We start from the raw sequence: 25,122 nt of genomic DNA on the forward strand, positions 1-25,122 counted from the left end.
CCTCCCAAGCCAAGTAGGCAGGCTGAGAGAAAGGCATCAAACTAGACTTGGACCAGCGGTATCTGATAGTAGAGACACTGACCTTCTCTCGTCATATCAGATGAGGTTTTTATCTGACAGACAAAATGTCAGAATGCACTTTCTTCCTCAGCAGAATCCAATTGACACTGCCTTCCTCCCTCATCCTCACCCTCTTCCCATCCCTCCATCGCAGCCCCCTATTCACAAATGCTAGAACTCTGATCGAGACAACCCCTATACTACAGCTGTCACTCAAGGGAGGAGAAGCATAACATGAACAGGTTTGGAAAAAAGAGAGAATCAAAGTGGTTTGGAACTTGGAACTTTAAAGAGGAACTTTGACCATTTTACTGTCTCATTGAAATATGTCTGTACCAAACGGATATAGGCCTACTCAGTGTATAGGTTTTAGTATGCAAGATATTTCTGAGTGGCCATACATTTTGCCCGTAGGTTTTGGGAGGACAAATTAATAAGGTCACGGTAAAATGAAAGAGACAAATTGTTTCATAAAGTTATGGAATCTAGTTGAAAATACAGGGTTGGGTGAAATGATTTCCCTCAAGGCACCATTCACTGAGGGATTAGAGACGGGGTAATAGAGCAGGACAGACCACTGCATGTTAAAGGTAACAGCACAGCTAGAGTTAGGACAGCCAAGGCACTGCCAAAAGCTCTCAGTCAGATGGATTGGAGTTCTCCATCACACCTGGGATGAAAAACGACAACTTTGCATAAGATGTGCAGATAAAGAAAATGAAGGCGTGGTGACTAAAGTAGTTCATTCAGGTGCTGTATAACCAGTCACATAATGAAGGCGTGGTGACTAAAGTAGTTAATTCAGGTGCTGTATAACCAGTCACATAATGAAGGCGTGGTAACTAAAGTAGATCATTGAGGTGCTGTATAACCAGTCACATAATGAAGGTGTGGTGACTAAAGTAGATCATTGAGGTGCTGTATAACCAGTCACATACTGAAGGCGTGGTGACTAAAGTAGTTAATTCAGGTGCTGTATAACCAGTCCCATACTGAAGGCGTGGTGACTAAAGTAGTTAATTCAGGTGCTGTATAACCAGTCCCATACTGAAGGCGTGGTAACTAAAGTAGATCATTGAGGTGCTGTATAACCAGTCACATACTGAAGGCGTGGTAACTAAAGTAGATCATTGAGGTGCAATCGCATAATGAAGGTGTGGTGACTAAAGTAGTTAATTCAGGTGCTGTATAACCAGTCACATAATGAATGTGTGTTGACTAAAGTAGTTAATTGAGGTGCTGTATAACCAGTCACATAATGAATGTGTGTTGACTAAAGTGGTTAATTGAGGTGCTGTATAACCAGTCACATAATGAATGTGTGTTGACTAAAGTAGTTAATTGAGGTGCTGTATAACCAGTCACATAATGAATGTGTGGTGAGTAAAGTAGTTAATTGAGGTGCTGTATAACCAGTCACATAATGAATGTGTGTTGACTAAAGTAGTTAATTGAGGTGCTGTATAACCAGTCACATAATGAATGTGTGGTGACTAAAGTAGTTAATTGAGGTGCTGTATAACCAGTCACATAATTAATGTGTGTTGACTAAAGTAGTTAATTGAGGTGCTGTATAACCAGTCACATAATGAAGGCGTGGTAACTAAAGTAGATCATTGAGGTGCTGTATAACCAGTCACATACTGAAGGCGTGGTAACTAAAGTAGATCATTGAGGTGCTGTATAACCAGTCACATACTGAAGGTGTGGTGACTAAAGTAGATCATTGAGGTGCTGTATAACCAGTCACATAATGAAGGTGTGGTAACTAAAGTAGATCATTGAGGTGCTGTATAACCAGTCACATACTGAAGGCGTGGTGACTAAAGTAGTTAATTCAGGTGCTGTATAACCAGTCACATACTGAAGGCGTGGTAACTAAAGTAGATCATTGAGGTGCTGTATAACCAGTCACATACTGAAGGCGTGGTAACTAAAGTAGATCATTGAGGTACAATCGCATAATGAAGGTGTGGTGACTAAAGTAGTTAATTCAGGTGCTGTATAACCAGTCACATAATGAAGGCGTGGTGACTAAAGTAGATCATTGAGGTGCTGTATAACCAGTCACATACTGAAGGCGTGGTAACTAAAGTAGATCATTGAGGTGCAATCGCATAATGAAGGTGTGGTGACTAAAGTAGTTAATTCAGGTGCTGTATAACCAGTCACATACTGAAGGCGTGGTAACTAAAGTAGATCATTGAGGTGCAATCGCATAATGAAGGTGTGGTGACTAAAGTAGTTAATTCAGGTGCTGTATAACCAGTCACATAATGAAGGTGTGGTGACTAAAGTAGTTCATTCAGGTGCTGTATAACCAGTCACATAATGAATGTGTGGTGACTAAAGTAGTTAATTGAGGTGCTGTATAACCAGTCACATACTGAAGGCGTGGTGACTAAAGTAGTTAATTGAGGTGCTGTATAACCAGTCACATAATGAAGGTGTGGTGACTAAAGTAGTTAATTGAGGTGCTGTATAACCAGTCACATAATGAATGTGTGTTGACTAAAGTAGTTAATTGAGGTGCTGTATAACCAGTCACATAATGAAGGTGTGGTGACTAAAGTAGTTAATTGAGGTGCTGTATAACCAGTCACATAATGAAGGTGTGGTGACTAAAGTAGTTAATTGAGGTGCTGTATAACCAGTCACATAATGAATGTGTGTTGACTAAAGTAGTTAATTGAGGTGCTGTATAACCAGTCACATAATGAATGTGTGTTGACTAAAGTAGTTAATTGAGGTGCTGTATAACCAGTCACATAATGAATGTGTGTTGACTAAAGTAGTTAATTGAGGTGCTGTATAACCAGTCACATAATGAATGTGTGTTGACTAAAGTAGTTAATTGAGGTGCTGTATAACCAGTCACATAATGAATGTGTGTTGACTAAAGTAGTTAATTGAGGTGCTGTATAACCAGTCACATAATGAATGTGTGTTGACTAAAGTAGTTCATTGAGGTGCTGTATAACCAGTCACATAATGAATGTGTGTTGACTAAAGTAGTTAATTGAGGTGCTGTATAACCAGTCACATATTGAATGTGTGTTGACTAAAGTAGTTAATTGAGGTGCTGTATAACCAGTCACATAATGAATGTGTGTTGACTAAAGTAGTTCATTGAGGTGCTGTATAACCAGTCACATAATGAATGTGTGTTGTCTAAAGTAGTTAATTGAGGTGCTGTATAACCAGTCACATAATGAATGTGTGGTGACTAAAGTAGTTAATTGAGGTGCTGTATAACCAGTCACATAATGCTTATGATGCAGCAGAGTTCCCTCTTATCCTCTCTCCCCCACATGGATAACAGATCCTGCATGGAGAGAAAAAAACAGGGCTGTGTGTGTGTGTGTGTGTGTGTGTATGTGTGTGTGTGTGTGTGTGTGTGTGTGTGTGTGTGTGTGTGTGTGTGTGTGTGTGTGTGTGTGTGTGTGTGTGCGCGTGTGTGTGTGTGTGTGTGTGTGTGTGTGTGTGTGCGTGTGTGTGTGTGTGTTTGGGGGAGAGACATTTAATGCCTGCAAAAACATCAGCAAATCAGCTCCAAGTGATTTTAATTTTGGAAATGTATTCCAAAGTATTCCAACACATAACAGATATGTGTTCGTATACAAATGTAAGCAAGGTTTGGAATGATTATGTTTTAGTCAAATATTATTTCTGTTTGTGCTTCTTGCGGTCCATTTGCAGTCTACAAATGATTTGTAATTATGTTCTGGCCCCCTGACCATCCACTCAAGAAAAAGTCGTCCCACGGCTGAATCTAGTTGATGATCCCTGGCATAGAAGATCAACATGTCTCTCTCCATAGTCATTTATGGAGATGTGAAATCCGCAAGCGGCTGAGTAGCTCAACATTTTGGACCTTCTCTCCAGAGACAGAGGCTAAGTGGAGGCCTGTTGGCCCAAAGTGAGGTTTGGGGAGTGGGCAGTTAATCACCTGGCCTCGTGTGCTGACAGATGAGTTATGGAGCAGGCCACAGGTAGAGCCTCAGTCCTCCCACCACTCCTCACCGCCTCCCACCGCAGCACGCCATGCCAACTTGACCTTCGCTTGGGTCATAAATAATGCACTGACCATAAAATACTGATTATGGGTCATCTGTAGCCCTGGTCTGTCTGGCCACTGGGTGCAGGTTGTCATCAGTGCTGATTTGGCAGCTGCTAGCTGGCTGGTTGTTTGCCGAGCTCTGGACTGAGTTGGGCTAGCGTGCCTCATGGTGGAGCCTGATGTACCAGCAAGGTCCAGCTAAAGGTCATGGCCCGCTGTCCATGGCACTGGTTTCACCAGTTTGTGAGATTTTGATGTTTAGTCCAGTCGAATACAAGGTGATGTGTTAAGGGTTGAAAGGAGTTTGACAATTGTCCAAGTTATCTTTTTATTGAGTGAAGGGGATTTATTGTAAACATTTGTGACAATGTTTCTACATTATTATTACTTTAAGGTATACCTCTAATGAGAATCAACAAGTGTTCAATTTCCTGCTCTATTAAAGTAGAACTTGCAGATCTTTTAATTAAGAATTCAGTAATGAATTAATCCCACAGGTACCTTGCGGTCTGAGGAGAATGGTTTCACATTAATTCTACAGCTTGGAGCTTTAATATCGCAGGGAACAGATACTGAGTTAGAGGGAGTAGAGGGAATTATGTTCCATATTTCTCTTCAACCAAAACAAGGGAGATGATGTCATAAATGAGGTTAGGAGAGAATAATTAAGAATGGATGTAATGATTTTGCCAAGTAGATTTTGCCAAGTTTGGCCCTTGGTATCTAATTTCAATTACAATAATGTGTGATTAATAATTTATCAAGCTCCTGAAATAATGACCTTGTCCTAAAAATTATGAATTCATTTTGACATGATAGCAAGCAAGAGCGGGGAATAGTTGATCCCCAATGGTACTGTTTTACATTACACCCCATGTAACGATCTTCGTCTTCATCGGTTGAGGAGTAGGAAGGATCGGACCAAAACGCAGGGTGGTAAGTGTCCATGGTTATTTATTATAACAGAACACAAAAATACCAAATAACAAAGTGAACGTAAGAAATGAAAATCGAAACAGTCCTGAAAGGTGACACAACACAAAACAGGAAACAACTACCCACAAACACCAGGTGGGAAAAGGCTACCTAAGTATGGTTGTCAATCAGAGGTCTCTGATTGGGAACCATACCAGGCTAATGCATAGAAAATAAAACATAGAAAAACAACATAGAATGCCCACCCCAACTCACACCTTGACCAACCCAAAATAGAGACATAAAAAAGGAACTAAGGTCAGGGCGTGACACCCCAAATAGGTATTTTGTTTGTAAAAAGTGGATGTACTATACTGACACAACAATCATTCATACAGGCAACATTGTGTTGGTCATTATTTTAATAAGGTGAGGTAGTCAGTTCATCGTTGACCTACCATCCATTACTCCTACCCTGGATTTGACTAGATTTTGTCAGATTTGAATTTTTGTAGTAGGTTAGGAGAACTTAAGCAGCAGGTTAAGGGCATTTACATAGCAGGTTAGGATAATTAGGTTAAGTTTAGGTAAAGGGTTAGCTAAAATGCCCAAAAAACTACTTTTGCCGTTAGTATCACAAAAAATGTATCCCTTCTAGCCATGACCTCCTTCCCTGTCGCATATTGCAACAACCATTTCTATTATGGAAACAAATCCTCCATTTGCCCTCCGGCTCTCTGTGTGCAAACTGTCAGCCAAGGTGTTCTCCACTTTAATATGAACTGCATGGTATCTGTCTGTCATTGCCTTGACATTGAACAGCAGCCTCTCGTCAGCTCCCATTGACATGCTGTCATTAATATTGTGGTATTCACTTGGTATAACCAATATATCCAAAAGTATACTCAGCCGAATACTCTAGTATGCACTATGCCAGTGTTTCCCAACTCCGGTCCTCAAGGACCCAGTACAGTACAGTACATGTTTTTGTTGTGGCCCTCGACAAGCACACCTGTTTCTACTTGTCAACTAATCATCAAGCCCTTGACAAGTTGTACCAGGTGTTTTTGTCTGGGGCTACAACAAAAATGTGTGCTGTTGGGGGAACTGGAGGGCCGGAGTTGGGAACCACTGCAGTATACAGAAGCCTATACTTCCTGTCTAGTAGACATTTAGTTATGAGTATACAGTAATTGATGGACTGTGGACTGAAAGCGGTGTGTTTGTCCTGGCCACATTGTTCATGAATATACAGTATAGATAGTGCTACTGACTGAAAACAAAGTGCTACTGTTCTCCATCCTCCTGGCTCTCTTGCTTAAAAGGCAGTGTGACGGATGTGAACCGTTGGAAAGACATCGTAGGACAAAGTGTTGGACCGGGCCATCGATCACTCAACAGCCAGGCTGACACTATTCTCTCTCTCTCTCCCACCGGGCGAGTTTATCAGCACTGCCCAGAATATTTAACAGGGGGAGCGGACCCGGGGGATCTCATTTGCACAGGTGTCCATCTGGTGCAAGTTGTCTGGGATAATCTCCACATCATGTCGCATTTGCATCCTCCACTTCATAAAATGGGCAGACTTAATCGGACAGACCGCGGTGCCCAGTAGAGGGTGTGTCTGACTATGGACTGACCGGGCCTTTGCTTACTGCTTGCTAATCTGCGAGGCTGCGCTAATGCCGTGGCAATTATAGAAGGATTCCACTTGTTTATAATTGGTTGTTGGTTCAGCCTCAAATCTGTGTTACCAGCTTGCGCCCCTGAAATTACCCAATGAGGTTTTCCTAAACGTTGTCATTTGTCGAAATCTGTAGACCAGAAGGATTTGATATTATGGGCCAATTGATACAGTGCTCACCCTCTTGAAGAACAAGGCTACACAGCTACTGATGATAGTCGTGAGTGGAGACAATCTTATTAGCTATAGATGCATAGACGGATCAAAGGTCACACTGATTGAGCTCATTGATCACATTAGGCTGGCTTTTCCCTCCGACATTGTATGGAATTCCCTGCACTCACAATACCTCTGTCCATTGATTCCAAAAATCCATGCATCCTTGCCTAAGAATCACTCATCTGGCATCAAAGGCCAAACATGAACCTGTTTACCTAGCCATAAAAAACCTCAACCAGCTGTAATGACTGATGTATTACTATGGCTGTGGAAGGGTATACTGCAATCGACTCAAACTCCCTGCTCATTCATGTGAGCATGCTACTGGAGTTCCTGCTGGTGTGGGACAATTGTTATTGAACAGTTGTACAGATTCAACACAGAGTGATTATTAGACTGAGCACAGGGATATTGTGCCACACAGTATGGTGCCATAGTGTTGTACATGACTGGGTTGCCAGACCTGGTATTTACATTATACCCTCACAGCTTTCTCAACTATATCCTATGCAGTACAGTCACAGTTGTAGTCCTCTGGGCTGATAGGCTTTTCTCTTTCAGGTCTGACCAGTTACAAAATATCAACTCTGGCAAGTAATTTTCTGCTAGCTTGCGTTGTATCTGCATAACGCGTGGAAACAAAAGGCTCACTCAATCTTCACTGCTGTTGACTTTCAGAACTGCCGTTCTGCATTAGCCCTCGTCTCCCTTCCACCTCCGTTTTCCCCACTTTTCTTTTGTCGTTGCCATCAATAATTTGTGATATCCAGGTTCATCTCTCCCGCATCATTTACATTCCTCCTGGATGGGTGAGAAAACACAATGCAGCTCTGTAAGAACGGTCCGGACAACCAGCCACAGCTGAGTGGAGGTGGAGAGATGATTCTTCACGTTGACGAGAGAGGAGAATGTCAAACTTTCCCATATTCTCCCCCCGAACCAGATGGCTCACTGTATCTGGGTGTCAATGGTTTAGATGAAACAAGTAGGGCTGACTCTAAAAGTTTAATGAGTTAAGAATGTTTTGATCCGTTATTCAAGTACCTGCATTCACTTTCCAAATGTATACTGGACCAAAATATAAACCATTTTTACTGGGTTGCAGTATATATAAGGAAATCAGTCAATTGAAATACATTCATTTGGCCCGTATGGGCACAGCCATACGCCCACCCACTGGGGAGTCCGGCCCAGCCAAGCAGAATTAGTTTTTCCCCACAAAAGGGCTTTATTACCGTTTTATTACAGTTTCATCAAATGTATCCCTGTCAACATATAGTGATAGTGGCGTGAGAAAACAACAATGTTATACAAAAATGATTAAACTTATTGATTTGTTCACTTATGTTTTGCAGGAATTCCACATATTGTATGAAAGTGTCCATGTCACTGACAGTGGCGGAGAACGACACAGACCTCTGCTACAACTCCAAAATGAGGTACTTCGAGAAGGCAGAGTTAAGTAAAAGTAAAGATATCACCTGTCCGGACATTGAGGATTATGTACAGCCGGGGAAGGAGCCAGAGATAGTATGGTACAAGGTAAGAGTCCACTATAGCATTATGTCTGTAACTTATTTCCGATTGAATGCCATAGGGGCAGTTTCAAGGATACAAATTAATCCTAGGCAGGTTCTCCACTGAGGCTGCTTTTTAGCCCAGGATCAGGCCTAGTATGTGTCTGGGAAACCACTGCTATGTGTCATGTATCAAATGTTATACATATATTTATCAGCGTATAATCAGAACTGTATGATCATGTTAATGTATTGAAAAAATGAGAGATTACATTTTTTATTTTATATTATTATTTTAGTCTAAGCATACTTGGATGTATTGTCTAGCAGCCTATGTGCTTGCTTGATGACAGTAGGTAGATTTATCCACCCATAACTCACAGCCACTCTGCAGAGCACCCCCTGAGATGTCATTTGTTTTTCACGAGACTCAAACCGTCTGGGGAAAGGGGTCTACAGCCCACGTTCATGATGTAAATAGTCTAGAAGACAAAGAAATGAACTCCCCCCAAACGACTGGAGGGGGTCCTCAGAGTCAGACGTCTGGCTCTCTGAGTCGACGAGTGGCCCTCACCGGCCCCGGCTGCCTGCCCACAGTGTAACAGCAGACTGACAGAGTAGCCGACGGAGGCCAGGGGCCAATTCATCAAAACTAGATGAATGTCGGATTAGATGGCCACAGTGCTTCTTCAGTTTCCCAGTGAATCAAATTAAAATATGGATAATGACTGTGGCCCTAGAATATTTTAGTTATTTGCTCTGTCTCTGGAAGCGGAGCTGTTTGAATTCTGGGAGACCCGCGAGCGCAGGTGGAACCAACCCACGGTATTCCAATTTTCCTGCTGTGGGTGAATGAGTTTGTGTGACACAAGTTCCCTTTTCCAAAGGCCTCGTTCTTCCTCTGGGTTCATTCCCACCAAAATGAACTGCTTCAACCGAAACGCTGTTCTTCTAGTGGGAACGTAGCGATATAATGTTGTATAATAGATCACACTCGTCTTGCCAAAAACAGGAACTCAATACAACAACACTAAATACAAGATGAGAATGCATTTGTGATCAAAGAGATGTTTGAAGTTTGGAATGGTTCGATGCATTTCGCCAGGCGTCCATTTTTTCCACGTCTACATTGTATGTTGTAAAAAGTGTAACCTAAGTCCAACTGTATACTGCTTTTCTGTTTCTTCGTGGTGTTTTACATTCATATGCCTTCTCTCTATTTGAATCAAAGGAATGCAAGCCAAAGCAGTGGAGACAAAGCATTGTAAGGAGAAGAGATACTCTATCTATCCGGGAGGTGCGTGAAGATGACATTGGAAATTACACGTGTGAATTACAGTTTGGCAGCTTCGTGGTGAGAAGAACTACAGAACTATCTGTTACAGGTAAGAAAAACTCCTTTGCGGGTCACATGTGCTCCATGCTGGGCCACTGGGGATAACTTGCATTGTGTTTTTATTGGCATTGATGAATGTTCATGTTGTTTTGTCTGTCAGCGAGGCAGAGTTCATTCTTTGTGGGAGAGCGGATTTAATAATCATTGCCATTGTGCAGCTGTGTCGTGTTCGTCGTCTATTTTGGGGATGGCCACAATAGTTGTTTGCATATGAGCAGATCTTCTGCTTGGCTGAAATGAAGAATACGTTTAGATTTTTTTTTTAACACAGATATCTGAGGTGTACATTCAGGGATAAAATGTTGATGGGATTATGTTGCAGCAGACATCTCATTAGAAATAGGTCAGAATGCTGACATTTATCCATAGTATTTACAGTGCCTTGCGAAAGTATTCGGCCCCCTTGAACTTTGCGACCTTTTGCCACATTTCAGGCTTCAAACATAAAGATATAAAACTGTATTTTTTTGTGAAGAATCAACAACAAGTGGGACACAATCATGAAGTAGAACGACATTTATTGGATATTTCAAACTTTTTTAACATATCAAAAACTGAAAAATTGGGCGTGCAAAATTATTCAGCCGCCTTTAAGTTAATACTTTGTAGCGCCACCTTTTGCTGCGATTACAGCTGTAAGTCGCTTGGGGTATGTCTCTATCAGTTTTGCACATCGAGAGACTGACATTTTTTCCCATTCCTCCTTGCAAAACAGCTCGAGCTCAGTGAGGTTGGATGGAGAGCGTTTGTGAACAGCGGTTTTCAGTTCTTTTCACAGATTCTCGATTGGATTCAGGTCTGGACTTTGACTTGGCCATTCTAACACCTGGATATGTTTATTTTTGAACCATTCCATTGTAGATTTTGCTTTATGTTTTGGATCATTGTCTTGTTGGAAGACAAATCTCCGTCCCAGTCTCAGGTCTTTTGCAGACTCCATCAGGTTTTCTTCCAGAATGGTCCTGTATTTGGCTCCATTCATCTTCCCATCAATTTTAACCATCTTCCCTGTCCCTGCTGAAGAAAAGCAGGCCCAAACCATGATGCTGCCACCACCATGTTTGACAGTGGGGATGGTGTGTTGCTTTTACGCCAAACATAACGTTTTGCATTGTTGCCAAAAAGTTCATTTTTGGTTTCATCTGACCAGAGCACCTTCTTCCACGTTTGGTGTGTCTCCCAGGTGGCTTGTGGCAAACTTTAACCGACACTTTTTATTGATATCTTTAAGAAATTATTTTCTTCTTGCCACTCTTCCATAAAGGCCAGATTTGTGCAATATACGACTGATTGTTGTCCTATGGACAGAGTCTCCCACCTCAGCTGTAGATCTCTGCAGTTCATCCAGAGTGATCATGGGCCTCTTGGCTGCATCTCTGATCAGTTTTATCCTTGTATGAGCTGAAAGTTTAGAGGGACGGCCAGGTCTTGGTAGATTTGCAGTGGTCTGATACTCCTTCCATTTCAATATTATCGCTTGGACAGTGCTCCTTGGGATATTTAAAGCTTGGGAAATCTTTTTGTATCCAAATCCGGCTTTAAACTTCTTCACAACAGTATCTCGGACCTGCCTGGTGTGTTCCTTGTTCTTCATGATGCTCTCTGTGCTTTTAACGGACCTCTGAGACTATCACAGTGCAGGTGCATTTATACGGAGACTTGATTACACACAGGTGGATTGTATTTATCATCATTAGTCATTTAGGTCAACATTGGATCATTCAGAGATCCTCACTGAACTTCTGGAGAGAGTTTGCTGCACTGAAAGTAAAGGGGCTGAATAATTTTGCACGCCCAATTTTTCAGTTTTTGATTTGTTAAAAAAGTTTGAAATATCCAATAAATGTCGTTCCACTTCATGATTGTGTCCCACTTGTTGTTGATTCTTCACAAAAAAATACAGTTTTATATCTTTATGTTTGAAGCCTGAAATGTGCCAAAAGGTCGCAAAGTTCAAGGGGGCCGAATACTTTCGCAAGGCACTGTATGGTAATGGTAATGGTATGGTAATGGTAAATCTCTTACTACCTGTTGTTGTGCTGTCACTACCAAACACACCTGTTCTGCTAAGACAGTAGTTGTGAACCTTGTTGTCAGGGTTGTGGCTTCAATCCCTCTGTGCTGTCGTGCTTAATTGCTAAGTAGTAGAATTTGCACAGAGCCACTTCATCACTTTTTCTCAACTAAGACTGTTCAAATATTGAAGCTTGAACTTAACGTTCCTTATCTTTAGAGGGAGGGGTGTGACAGAATAGAGATCGCTCGCCACCGCCACCTCCACCGCTAACGTTGATGTGCAGTAACAACTTGGACAGTCTTGATGGAAAACCCATAGTACAGGTGCATTCAATCAATGACACAATGATTACAAAAAGATCTACTCTACTCAGTCTTGCCCTCGTGGCTGAACCCTGAAAAGAAAACACCAGAGAAAACCACTGTAGCAAGATATATTAAGAGCTGTTACATGTCAATGCATCACACCCATCGTCCATAGTGGTCTCGAGGTCAAGCAAACTATTTGCAGTTTACGGCTATCTGATTACAGTTTATTATCCCCTAAAGAGACAAAGGCAGACTCCATAGAAGACCCATTTCACTCATCAATCATGTTCCCTGCTGCCTCAGACGGTCCTCGTCCTCTGGGACAATTCCCTTCCCCTCACAAAGAGACACATTTAGCATTTTTGGATGAGGGATAGTTCACTCAAAATACAAAATGACACATTGGTTTCCTTTCCCTGTAAGCAGTCTATGGACAAGGTATGACAGTTGAGTTTCTCTGGCACATCCACATGCTACCGTTTTAACATGATGCAGTGACAAATTACAATAACGCTCCCATGACTTGAATGGGATTTGTGCCACGAATGCTAAACCATTAGCATGTGGAAAGGGAAACTAAACCAAAGCATAGATTGCTGTCATACCTTGTCTATAGACTGCTTACAGGGTACCGAAACCAATATGTCATTTAGTAAAACTATCTCTTTAAGCGAGAAAACGTCCTGCTTTTGTGTTTGCAAATTTGTTTTCTGACTGAAATCAGGAGGGAATCTGAGGACCCTCTCTCTTTCTCTCTCTCTCTCTCTCTCTCTCTTTCTCTCTCTCTCTCTCTCTCTCTCTCTTTCTCTCTCTCTCTCTCTCTCTTTCTCTCTCTCTCTCTCTCTCTCTCTCTCTCTCTTTCTCTCTCTCTCTTTCTCTCTCTCTCTCTCTCTCTCTCTCTCTCTCTCTCTCTCTCTCTCTTTCTCTCTCTCTCTCTCTGTCTCTCTTTCTCTCTCTCTCTCTCTCTCTCTCTCTTTCTCTCTCTCTCTCTCTCTCTTTCTCTCTCTCTCTCTCTCTCTCTCTCTCTCTCTCTTTCTCTCTCTCTCTTTCTCTCTCTCTCTCTCTCTCTCTTCTCTCTCTCTCTCTCTTTCTCTCTCTCTCTCTCTCTCTCTCTCTCTCTTTCTCTCTCTCTCTCTCTCTCTCTCTTTCTCTCTCTCTCTCTCTCTCTCTCTCTCTCTCTCTCTCTCTCTCTCTCTCTCTCTCTTTCTCTCTCTCTCTCTCTCTCTCTCTTTCTCTCTCTCTCTTTCTCTCTCTCTCTCTCTCTCTCTCTCTCTCTCTCTCTCTCTCTTTCTCTCTCTCTCTCTCTCTCTCTCTCTTTCTCTCTCTCTCTCTCTCTCTCTCTCTCCTCTCTCTTTCTCTCTCTCTCTCTCTCTCTTTCTCTCTCTCTCTCTCTCTCTCTCTCTCTCTCTCTCTCTCTCTCTCTCTCTCTCTCTCTCTCGTGAATAATAATTACACACTTTCGCCCACATATAGAGGGCAGAGGAAAGAACATGGCCCACCTACACACATCATGTACGGTACATGTATATAGACATGCATACATAAATTACTTCCTGTAATAAAGACAAACGCTGAGAGTACAAAACATTCCATGACATAGACTGAACAGGTGAATCCAGGTGAACGCTATGATCCCTTATTGATGTCACTTGTTATATCCACTTCAATCAGTGTAGATGAAGCAGGGGAGACAGGTTAAAGAAGGATTTTTAAGCCTTGAGAGAATTGAGACATGGATTGTGTCTGTGTGTGATTCAGAGGGGAATGGGCAAGACAAAACATTTAAGTGCCTTTGAACAGAGTATAGTACTAGGTGCCAGGCGCACCCGTTTGAGTGTGTTAAGAACCGCAACGCTGCTGGGTTTTTCAGTCTCAACAGTTTCCCGTGTGTATCAAGAATGGTCCCCCACCCAATGGACATCCAGCCAACTTAACACAACTGTGGGAAGTGTTGAAGTCAACATGGGCCAGCATCCCTGTGGAACGCTTTCAACACCTTGTAGAGTCCATGCACCAACGAATTGAGGCAACTCAATATTAGGAAGCTGTCTCTAATGTTTTATCCACTGTGTGTATGTGCTGTAGCTAACTCAGTCCTTGAAGCAAAATGACCTTTAAATGACACATAGGACATTAGTTTAGACACATACATCCGTTAGACCTTTCATTACAATAATAAAACATTGAATGACAACAAGCCCATTGGCTATTTCATAAAAGACCAGTCTCACCAGTTCTACATATAAACAAGGCTATTTCCTCTAACGGGGGGGCTATGTTGCCGTGATGTTGTTGTGTCGTTGTAGTTGTGTTGGACCCGGTGTGATCTGGAGATCTACAGTCATAAGCAAACAGGAAAACGCTCTTCCAGGGGCGGCACTCCTAGTGGCCGGGGACTTTAACTTCTTGACGCACCCATCCCTTTAGCGGGATCATTTTCATCAACACCCGCTGAATTGCAGCGCGCCAAATTCAAATTAAATTACTAAAAATATTTAATTTTCATGAAATCACAAGTGCAATATAGCAAAACACAGTTTAGCTTGTTGTTAATCCACCTGGCGTGTCAGATTTCAATACAGCTTTTCGGCGAAAGCATAACAAGCGTTTATGTAAGAACATCCCTCTCAGTAGACAAAATATTACAAACAGCAAGCAGCCAAGTAGATTGGTCACGAATGTCAGAAAAGCAATAGATGAAATAGCTTACCTTTGATGATCTTCGGATGTTTGCACTCACGAGACTCTCAGTTACACAATAAATGTTCCTTTTGTTCCATAAAGATTATTTTTATATCCAAAATACCTCCATTTGTTTGGCGCGTTATGTTCAGAAATCCACAGGCTCGAGCGGTCACGACATCGCAGACGAAAATTCCAAATAGTATCCGTAATGTCCGCAGAAACATGTCAAACGTTTTTTATAAACAATCCTCAGGTTGTTTTTAAAATATATAATCGATAATATATCAACCGGGACTGTCGCTTTTTCAATAGGAGAGGGAGAGACAATGGCTGCCCCACTCTGTTGCGCAAGCAAAACTCTGCGAACACCCAGTTATCCACTGATGCGACATTATCTTTCTCGCTCATTTTTCAAAATAAAAGCCTGAAACTATGTCTAAAGACTGTTGACACCTTGAGGAAGCCACAGGAAAAGGAATCTGGTTGATATCCCTTTAAATGGAGGCAAGGCATCCAATGGAACAGAGAGCTTTCAGGAAAAATAAACCTGGTTTGATTTTCCTCAGGTTTTCGCCTGCAATATCAGTTCTGTTATACTCACAGACAATATTTTGACAGTTTTGGAAACTTTTGAGTGTTTTCTATCCTAATCTGACTATTATATGCATATTCTAGTTTCTGTGCCTGAGAAATAGGCAGTTTCAAATGGGTGTCTGAATCCTGGCTCAGGAAGGCCACCAAAAAATTCTGAGATTTCCATACCCAACTATAACATTTTCCATCAAGATAGAACTGCCAAAGGGGGAGGAGTTGCAGTCTAATGCCGGAAATATTCATATCCGTTCTACCTTATCTACAGCATGTTAAATGTGCAACCAGAGGGAAAAAACTCTAGACCACCTTTACTCTACACACAGAGACAAGGCTCTCCCTCGCCCTCCATTTGGCAAATCTGACCATAATAATATTCTCCTGAATCCTGCTTAAAAGCAAAAACTAAAGCAGGAAGCACCAGTGACTCTGTCAGTAAGAAAGTGGTCAGATGAAGCAGATGCTAAGCTACAGGACTGTTTTGCTAGCACAGACTGGAATATGTTCCGGGATTCTTCTGATGCCATTGAGGAGTACACCACATCAGTCACTGGTTTCATCAATAAGTGCATCGATGGCGTCATCCAAACAGTGACCATACGTACATACCCCAACCAGAAACCATGTATTACAGGCAACATCCGCACTGAGCTAAAGGGTAAAGCTGCTGCTTTCAATGAGCAGGAATCTAATCTGGAAGCTTATAATAAATCCTGCTATACCCTCTGACAAACCATCAAACAGGCAAAGCATCAATACAGGACTAACTTTGAATCGTACTACACCGGCTCCGACGCTCGTCCGATGTGGCAGGGCTTGCAAACTATTACAGACTACAAAGGGAAGCACAGCCGTGAGCTGCCCAGTGGCACGAACCTACCAGATGACCTAAATTACTTCTATGCTCGCTTCAAGACAAGTAACACTGAAACATGCATGAGAGCACCAGCTGTTCCGGACAACTGTGTGATCACACTCTTCTTAGCTGATGTGAGTAAGACCTTTAAACAGGTGAACATTCACAAGGCCACAGGGTCAGATGGATTAACAGGATGTGTACTCTGTATACTCACATCAACACCATTATCCCAGAAACACTAGACCCACTCCAATTTGCATAACGCCCCAACAGATCCACAGATCTCTATTGAACTCAACACTGCCCTTTGCCACCTAGACAAAAGGACCTATGTGAGAATGCTATTCATTGACTACAGCTCAGCGTTCAACACCATAGTGCCCTCAAAGCTCATCACTAAGCTAAGGACCCTGGGACTAAACACCTCCCTCTGCAACTGGATCCTGGACTTCCTGACGGGCCGCCCCCGGTTGATAAGGGTAGGGAACGACACATCCGGCACTCTAATCCTCAACATAGGGGCCCCTCATGGGTGCGTGCTCAGTCCCCTTCTGTACTCGCTGTTCGCTCATGCACGGCCAGGCACGACTCCAACACCATCATCAAGTTTGCCAATGACACAACAGTGGTAGGCCTGATCACCGACAATGATGACACAGCCTATAGGGAGGTCGTCAGAGACCTGGCCGTATGGCGCCAGGACAACAACCTCTCCCTCAATGTGATCAAGACCTCTCCCTCAATGTGATCCCCATTCTCATTGACAGGGCTGTAGTGCAACAGGTTGAGAGCATCAAGTTCCTTGGTGTCCACATCACCAACAAACTACCATGGTCCAAACACACTAAGACAGTGATGGGGTTGGTTCCTTGTTCCTTGTCAATCATCTGCTTATTGGTGAAATCAGCAATCAAACAATATCTTTAAGTAAATCAATCATTCATTTATTAATGCAATTGCAGACAGAAGTTGACAACGGGAACATAGCATGCATGTTTCTGAGTAAGTTCTGCACCCCACCTAAGGGCACAGCTGATTCCATACATGTGATCACTCCCTAGTGGTATGATCACCTACATCAATGTATGTGTGTATCAATAAGCTGGTCTTTGGGACCCAACCCCTACAACAGTCGTGACGACTAACCGGTGCCCCTGCACATTGACTCTGTACCTGTACCCCCTGTAAATAGCCTTGCTTGTTATTTTGCTGCTGCTGTTGAATTATTTTCAATTTTTTTACTGATCTGTTTTTTACTTATCACTTATTAAAGCATTGTTGGTTAAGGGCTTGTAAGTAAGCATTTCACTGTAAGGTTGTATTTGATTTGATTTGAGATGAGTCTAATATCTACGGTATCGATATTCATAGGCCTATATCTTGTATAATGTACTTCTTTTACAAGGATCTCAATCATTCTCACAAAGAGTGTAAATGTAATTCCTTTCATTTCTGTAGAATACTAGCCATTCCTCTGGGTCTATTATGATCAGACTACTGCAGTCCATCTCTTCTCTCCCCCCCCAACCTTTGTCCCTGTTCTCTGTATCAATGGTCAACTGGCCTGTTATAGCCAGAGAAGAGTATGAAAGATCACGCTCCATTGGACTGTCTTGAGGACCTCTTTAAACATAGTGATGTCTTCAGCCGTTGGTGGAACTATTAAAAATAGACATTATTCCTAAATGAAATTTTATGATTGTTTTACAAGGTGTGCCGTTTGATCCGGTGGAGTGAAAACCGCACAATAAAGGGTGGATAATGAACCGCCTACTCAATTGGCTGTTATAGTGTCTTCTTGTGCTGCACAGAGGGAAACAAATGGTCTGCATGTTTAGCTAATGACTAGAGACCGATGGCAGTGGTGATCTTGCTTTTTTATTTTCTAATAAAGCACAATAAAGTGATGCTAATACTAGGTCTACCGTTGACAAAGGAAAAGGCTTAAGTAGAGAATGACAATACTCCAAATGCCCCCAGGTTCAAAGAAACAGGCTAGTAGAAAACCAAGTTTATAATGCCTATCTCCTCCCTTGGATGTTCCAGCTGATTTAACAGCTGAGTGCCCAATCAGTTCCTTCAACAGGAAACGTGTAGTCCTAGGTCCAGAGATAGCACCATCTAAGGTCCAGAGATAGCACCATCTAAGGTCCAGAGATAGCACCATCTAAGGTCCAGAGATAGCACCATCTAAGGTCCAGAGAGAGCACCATCTAAATAACCTTGTCCCATCCTACAGACTCCTGCATCATTTCATTAGACATACAATACCTCCGAAAGGATTTACCACAGCAAGTAAGAACAGGAATTTGTGGATCTATAGCTCTGAAACTCTGCTGTATGGTTCCATTCCACTGGCTGTTCTCTCAGTGGGTGCATCCCAAATGTCACCCTATTCCCTATGTAGTGCACTTCTTTTGACCAGGGCCCATAGGGCACACATTTGGGATGCAGGCCAGCGACTAGGCTCTGCTGAATGGGCAGCCATAACAGAACAGAGGTCTCTCCTCTTGTCTTGGCTCTGTGAAGTTGACTCATTAGCATATGAAGGAGGGTGATTAATAAGGGCCGTTCTAATTGATAGAGTATAATTAGACTGTCCAAAGCAGCACGGGGAAAAGGAACCTGAAGAATTTGGCTGCAGGAGAAATGATGTCTCTTTGTGAGAACATGTTTGATATGTTAGTACTTTTCTCCCTTATTTAAAGGTGGTAGAAAAGTGCTATTCATTGGGGCTTTATCTTTTCTCTGTACTTCTCCATTAGAACTCTTCATTTGGGAGATTATTCGCAGAGATGGTCCGCTTATTAGACTTTGAAGTACCCCACACTACCATACGTTTTAAGGGAAAGTTAAGGATTGACAAAAGCCAAGAAGCAAAAGAAATGTGTGTGTGTGTAGGTGTAGGTGTGTGTGTGTAGGTGTGTGTGCACTAATGGAATGTTCTATGTGTGAATACACTTTGCAAGTCAGAGGGTAGATCAAGGCTGGTATTATCTCTAAAACCAGAGTTATCCTGTTTTATTATCTGACATTTTTAATCCAGTCCATCAGAGAGACACTGGATCATCAGAGCTACAATAGATGTGATGTAGCAGTACCATTACATCACATGTTCAGAACAAGCAGAAGAAAAGTGCTATGGGCCTGTCATGCCAAATAATGTCCCCCGGCCAAATAGTGTCCGCCTCTACGTCCCAATGGATTGGATAAACTATTAGCGTCCGTTGCTATATCAAGGGTGTGATGACCTAATGATTATACTTTTGGAGATCATTACAGCCTAAATTACGTTATTTCTATCCTCGCTTTGCAAACAAGGCTGATTGGCCGGGGGACTATTGGCATGACAGGCCCTAAACTGTTCCTCCTCACAGAACAGATCAGATCAGAACAGAATAGCACAGAACAGCACAGCACACAGCTCAGAGGAACTTTCATCACATGTCACTTATCTTCCCGTCGTCCTGGCAACAGAGTAACCGAATCTGCCATTTGACTGGGCTGAATTAGTACGCTTTTTTTCTGTGATATTCCATGTAATGAGGTGGAGGGAGAAGGATAAGGGTAGGTGGGTGAAGTAAGGGGACGGAATGGAATTATGGTGAGATAGAGGGGAGGACAGGAGTATACTTGTCTTACGCACTCAGCTTCAAGTACACTGCTTCTCAGAGGAAGAGAGGGTTCTTACCTGTGATGGATGGCCATGTGATTAATTACAGTGATTTGTCATGTGCAGCCAGCACTCATTTTCATAAAGGCATTACTGGACTGTATGTGACAGAGGGGAAATGGACCCGTGGCTCGCTGCCTCAAACTTCTCCTTGATTGGTTTACGCTGACGTGCTGCGAATGGAACCTTGCCCTGAGAGGACCTCTTCAATCTCTCTATATATTGTAGACCCCTACTTTTTCCTCTACAAGATCTCTCCTCTCATCTCTTCACCTGTGGAGTTATTTTCAGCATATTTTAGAACAAATTGCTGTACTTTGTGTAACCTCACTCCATGTTTTCAAGCACGCACTCCTTTTCAGTTGACACGGTTAGCCCTGTCCATTCATCACTCGCTACTGCTTTCACTACAGACAGAATGGTTCAATATATCAGTTCATATTTACCATTCACTACAGACAGAATGGCTCAATATATCAGTTCATATTTACCATTCACTACAGACAGAATGGTTCAATATATCAGTTCATATTTACCATTCACTACAGACAGAATGGTTCAATATATCAGTTCATATTTACCATTCACTACAGACAGAATGGCTCAATATATCAGTTCATATTTACCATTCACTACAGACAGAATGGTTCAATATATCAGTTCAGATTTACCATTCACTACAGACATAATGGAGTACAGACAGAATAACTCACTATATCAGTTCAGATTTACCATTCACTACAGACAGAATGGTTCAATATATCAGTTCATATTTACCATTCACTACAGACAGAATGGTTCAATATATCAGTTCATATTTACCATTCACTACAGACAGAATGGTTCAATATATCAGTTCATATTTACCATTCACTACAGACAGAATGGTTCAATATATCAGTTCATATTTACCATTCACTACAGACAGAATGGTTCAATATATCAGTTCAGATTTACCATTCACTACAGACAGAATAAATCACTATGTCAGTTCAGATTTACCTTTCACTACAGACAGAATGGTTCAATATATCAGTTCATATTTACCATTCACTACAGACAGAATAAATCACTATGTCAGTTCATATTTACCATTCACTACAGACAGAATGGTTCAATATATCAGTTCATATTTACCATTCACTACAGACAGAATAAATCACTATGTCAGTTCATATTTACCATTCACTACAGACAGATTGGTTCAATATATCAGTTCATATTTACCATTCACTACAGACAGAATGGCTCAATATATCAGTTCATATTTACCATTCACAACAGACAGAATGGCTCAATATATCAGTTCATATTTACCATTCACTACAGACAGAATGGTTCAATATATCAGTTCATATTTACCATTCACTACAGACAGAATGGTTCAATATATCAGTTCATATTTACCATTCACTACAGACAGAATGGTTCAATATATCAGTTCATATTTACCATTCACTACAGACAGAATGGTTCAATATATCAGTTCAGATTTACCATTCACTACAGACAGAATGGTTCAATATATCAGTTCAGATTTACCATTCACTACAGACAGAATGGAGTACAGACAGAATAACTCACTATATCAGTTCAGATTTACCTTTCACTACAGACAGAATGGACTACAGACAGAATAACTCACTATATCAGTTCAGATTTACCATTCACTACAGACAGAATGGACTACAGACAGAATAACTCACTATATCAGGTCAGATTTACCATTCACTACAGACAGAATAACTCACTATATCAGGTCAGATTTACCATTCACTACAGACAGAATGGTTCAATATATCAGTTCAGATTTACCATTCACTACAGACAGAATGGTTCAATATATCAGTTCAGATTTACCATTCACTACAGACATAATGGAGTACAGACAGAATAACTCACTATATCAGTTCAGATTTACCATTCACTACAGACAGAATGGAGTACAGACAGAATAACTCACTATATCAGTTCAGATTTACCATTCACTACAGACAGAATGGAGTACAGACAGAATAACTCACTATATCAGGTCAGATTTACCATTCACTACAGACAGAATGGTTCAATATATCAGTTCAGATTTACCATTCACTACAGACAGAATGGTTCAATATATCAGTTAAGATTTACCATTCACTACAGACAGAATGGTTCAATATATCAGTTCAGATTTACCATTCACTACAGACAGAATGGACTACAGACAGAATAACTCACTATATCAGTTCAGATTTACCATTCACTACAGACAGAATGGAGTACAGACAGAATAACTCACTATATCAGTTCAGATTTACCATTCACTACAGACAGAATGGAGTACAGACAGAATAACTCACTATATCAGGTCAGATTTACCATTCACTACAGACAGAATGGTTCAATATATCAGTTCAGATTTACCATTCACTACAGACAGAATGGTTCAATATATCAGTTCAGATTTACCATTCACTACAGACAGAATGGACTACAGACAGAACAACTCACTATATCAGTTCATATTTACCATTCACTACAGACAGAATGGTTCAATATATCAGTTCATATTTACCATTCACTACAGACAGAATGGAGTACAGACAGAATAACTCACTATGTCAGTTCAGATTTACCATTCACTACAGACAGAACAACTCACTATATCAGTTCAGATTTACCATTCACTACAGACAGACTGGAGTACAGACAGAATAACTCACTATATCAGTTCAGATTTACCATTCACTACAGACAGACTGGAGTACAGACAGAATAACTCACTATATCAGTTAAGATTTACCATTCACTACAGACAGAATGGAGTACAGACAGAATAACTCACTATATCAGGTCAGATTTACCATTCAATCATTTAAAAAGAGTTTCCTCATCCCCGGGGCTATGGCGAGGATAGTTATCCTCCCCCCAAGCACACACACACACACACACACACACACACACACACACACACACACACACACACACACACACACACACACAGTCCTGATGGTGTTTTACCAGTCTGCTAGTGTAACTGTACCCCACCTATCATCAGTAGTCCACAGGCCCTCTTTGATCAAACTAACACATACATTAGCTATGTGGCGGACAGGCGATGCTTCAATAACATGCACCTCTTTTGCTCAATGGAAATCTTGTCAGTTTGGAGCACGGTGTAAAAACCCAGGAGAGGCCTATGTGTTATCTCGGTAATACGTAACCATATCATATGACATATATGACTAATATGTCAGATCAGGTGACGTATAACTGCAATGGTTAAATGTCACTATTTTCTTTTACATATTTTAATGAGACATGTTTGTACTAGAGAATGTCTTCAAGCTAGCTTCCAAAGCTGATTTCCTTTTATATATTTATATATATATATATATATATATATATATATATATATATATATATATGTACCATTAGCTGTTCCTATATGGTGATGAGGTGGAACACTGTTTTAAATAAATGAGCCTCTATCTCCCGGGGGGCGCCGCTGCATCTAGATGTAAGGGACATGGACGACACTGGGAGAGATGTCTAATACACCAGCCCTCTATCTCACTGCTAAGTATCTGGACTATAATGTACAGTATAGAGTTATATATAGATATCATTAAATCATGGCAAAATGATTTGGTTTTAAATGTCTCACTCCTTAATGACATATAGTCACACAGCCAATCAGTCTGGATGTAGAGAATCTGGGTCGCATCTGAAATGGCGCCCTTTTCCCTATTTATACCACTGGTGGGTCTAATCCTGGATGCTGATTGTTTAAAACCGCATTCCAGCCGGTGTCTATTCCACAAGCTACCACCGGCTAAAGCTATGACGTTGAAATGCCTATTTACTCTGTTCCATATCACTGCGCAATCCACTATCTCATCAGCCCAGCCAGTCAATTTATAAACATGATCTCCACTATAAAAAGCATCTAGACATTATCCCCCATTTCTTTTAGATTAAGATTTAGTTTTCAATAGCGAAGATTTGTATTAACCTTGCTGTCTGTCTCTCAGACGTTTGCTAAATCTCGATCTCCAGCTAAATCTCGATCTCCAGCTGTCCCATTGTAATGAACGTGTCGGGAGTCAGGGCGAAACAGACAGACAGCTTTTCTCAGCCAGAAATCATGAATCAGCTGCCATAAGTTTTATGAATATATACTAGGAAATGTCAATGGAAAAAAGGGAAAACTAAATGAAATGCAGCTAGTTTGCAGTCTTTCCAGCTTCAGTTTGAAGTGATTGTGTTAGCTGTGTTGTTGGCTAGCTCCTCTGAACAAAAGTGTCCTGATGAGAGCACATTTTCTATGCCAGGTGAAATCGTGCATCATCAGCTCATTGTTATGAATGTCATCCAAATAAATGTCACCAGAAAACAGCTTAAACAAATGCAAATGCAGCTACTTTGCTGTTGTTTTGGCTTTACTATTTGACGTGACTATAAGTTAGCCGTAGTTGGCTAGCTAGCAAGCAAGGGATAAGAATGTTGCCAGCAAGTATAGCAATGGAACATTTGGAATGAATGACTGGGTAGGGCTGGGCGATAAATCAATATCAATAATTATTGAGGTAATTACTTCCCTCAATAACGATATAAAAACATTTAGATTCATTTTTAATAATGTCGATATAGAATAATTAGGTCCAGCAGTCCATTTCACCTCTGACGCAGCAGGAACGTGTGAAGAAGTGACAATAGGAACGTGGAGAGGTATACGCCCACTAAAAACCACTTAGCACCTCAAGTGATGTAGTTGCCACTATGAGTGATGTAGGTGAAAACAGTGGCAGTGATAGCCATGGAGAAGGAGCAGCTTCCAACGAAGAAATGATTGATAAAAAGGGTTCAACTGTTTCAGTCATTTGGAAGTGGTTTGGCTTTTTGAAGTCCAACAAAAAGCAGAACAATGTTCGGTGCAAATTGTGCCGTAGACAGGTGGCTACCAAGTCTGGTAATACAACAAACCTGTTTTGAACATCAGAAGCAAAATCACTCTTTGGAACATGCAGGACGTTTGAGTTTGCGTCACGGTATTGATAAACTCCCCTCAAGCACCAGCCAAGGGACGTTTGAGTTTGTGCCACGGTATTGATAAACTCCCCTCAAGCACCAGCCAATCTAGGGATGTTTGAGTT

General features: G+C 41.4%; 1 protein-coding gene across 2 annotated transcripts in view; it reads left to right on the forward strand.

Annotated features, from left to right (window-relative positions):
- Window positions 1–25,122, forward strand: part of LOC110495483 (interleukin-1 receptor accessory protein-like 1) — a 385,189-nt gene that overhangs the window by 171,325 nt on the left and 188,742 nt on the right. For both annotated transcript variants that reach the window (XM_036951893.2, XM_036951894.2), the window contains exons 4-5: window positions 8,294–8,480; window positions 9,687–9,840. In XM_036951893.2, coding sequence (XP_036807788.1) covers window positions 8,294–8,480; window positions 9,687–9,840 — 341 coding nt within the window. The remainder of the gene's footprint in view (window positions 1–8,293; window positions 8,481–9,686; window positions 9,841–25,122) is intronic.

Source organism: Oncorhynchus mykiss, chromosome 18, assembly GCF_057628025.1.
Source record: "Oncorhynchus mykiss isolate SJ-2025 chromosome 18, ASM5762802v1, whole genome shotgun sequence".
NCBI lineage: Eukaryota > Metazoa > Chordata > Actinopteri > Salmoniformes > Salmonidae > Oncorhynchus > Oncorhynchus mykiss.